Source organism: Laccaria bicolor, genomic scaffold (genome assembly GCF_000143565.1).
Source record: "Laccaria bicolor S238N-H82 LACBIscaffold_91 genomic scaffold, whole genome shotgun sequence".
Taxonomy (NCBI): Eukaryota; Fungi; Basidiomycota; class Agaricomycetes; order Agaricales; family Hydnangiaceae; genus Laccaria; species Laccaria bicolor.
In genome coordinates, this window is record NW_001889962.1 from 1 (window position 1) to 1,855 (window position 1,855).

Below are 1,855 nucleotides of genomic sequence, written 5' to 3' on the forward strand. Positions count from 1 at the left end.
AAGGTCAGCTGCCGCTAAAAATGAAATATTCATTGAAAGCGCCAGGTACACATATGAAAAGTGCAATGAAATCTCCTAGGAATAAGAATGAAATATCCACTAAAAGCGCCAGGCATCCAAATGAGAAGCACAATGAGATATCCTGGGTTTAGCAATGAAATATCCAATGAAAGCACCAGGTATATCTATGAAAAGTGCAATGAAATATCCTAGGAACAAGAATGAAATATCCATTGAAAGCGCCAGGCATTCAGATGAAAAGCACAATGAAATATCCTGGGGCTAAGAATGAAATATCCAATGAAAGTGCCAGATATATATATGAAAACTCCAATGAAATGTCCTGGAGCTAAGAATGAAATATTCATTGAAAGCGCCAGGCTTTGATATGAAAAGCAAAATGAGATATCCAGAGATAATGAATGAAATATTGCAGGAAATCGCAATACAATATTAATGAGATCACTTAGGCCATTTAATGAAAAAACCAAATGAAATACACAGGGAACTTAATGAATGAAAATACTAGACAAAATAATGAGTTGTCTCATTGAACCTCTAGGCATTATACACATCGCCTTCCAGGCATGTGTCTGGTTTTTATCATAAGAGTGTATACCACTAGTGTGTGTACGCCCACATCCTCGTCGTCGTCGTCTGTTCGCCGTCGTCCGTCTTTCGCCCTTTGGTGTCCTCGTCACACCGTTGATTGGCGTCTGCCTACTCGGCGTCGTTTCGCGTTGTGACGTGGCCGCTGACGTGTGGCATGAGGGAGGGGTGGGTTGTCGACGTAGGGTGTGCTACCCGTCAAGGGCTGGACGGTGGGGTGTTTTGTTAGTTATGTCAGAAAGGGGGCGGGGAGGGACTTACCGGGTTGCGTGACGTGGCAGGGTGCCAAAGGGTGTCGTGGTGACGTTGTGGAAGACGTGTCATAGCAGGGTTCTTGTTAGTCAGTGGGTTGGGGACGGAGGGTGGAGGTGCTCGCAGTGATAATATGAACAGAATCGACGGACGACGAAATGTCGTCGTCCGTCGTTTGGTTGCCACGTCGCCGTTGGCGACGTGGCACCTGGTATTCTTGTCAGAAAACGAAGGGGGGGAGATGGGTACGCTCACCAAGTAGATGACGATGACGAACGGCGACATCTCGCCGTTCGTCATCTGGTTACATCTCCATCACCGTCGTTGTCGTCCATCGTCGTCATGTGGCGTCGTGGTGGTGTTGTGTCATGCTCGTGTTGCGTCATGTCGTTTCATGGTAGCGGCGTGTTCTTGCAACGCCCTTATTGCGGTGGTCATGGTTGTGAGCGACGAAGAGGCGGTGTGGCAATGGTGGCAATGTCGGCGTTGTCGATGGTGGTGATGGTAGTGAGTGTTGTTGATGGTGGGGCGGCGTGTTGGAGAAGTTATGTCACACTGTGACATTAGTGTCAACGTTCAACTGACGTCCAAATTTGTAGTGTCTCCCTTGTCTAATTAGAATTTTGTAGGTTGTAAACCTTGGTAGTGTCCCCTTTTCATTGCAAAACTTGTACTGTCCGCATTTTGGCCCTACAAAAATCTGCAGTGTCTGCTTTTTTCATTACAAAACCTTGTAGTGCGCTTTTTGGACCTATAAACATTTGTAGTCTCCTTTTAATTCATTAGAAAAGTTTGGACTGTCCGCTTTTTCATTACAAAACTTGGTAATGTCCGGATCCATATTTATCATTTACAAAGAAATCAATTTTGCATGACCATTGCCTTGCTTGGGAGATTGTCACAGTGACCAAAATCCCTCAGCAGCATGATTGGTACTGTCTGCTTTTTGGGACTACAAAACCACAAAACTGTATACCTGGATCTTGTAGCTCTT

General features: G+C 45.4%; 1 protein-coding gene across 1 annotated transcript; it reads right to left on the reverse strand.

Moving 5' to 3' along the window:
• Positions 1-946: 946 nt before the first annotated feature.
• On the reverse strand, positions 947-1,161 carry LACBIDRAFT_318439 (uncharacterized protein; the record flags this gene model as incomplete). The annotated part of the gene is made up of 2 exons (XM_001890357.1): positions 947-1,069; positions 1,117-1,161. The coding sequence occupies 2 exons, from the start codon at positions 1,159-1,161 to the stop codon at positions 947-949; spliced, it is 168 nt and encodes a 55-aa protein (XP_001890392.1).
• Positions 1,162-1,855: the final 694 nt, after the last annotated feature.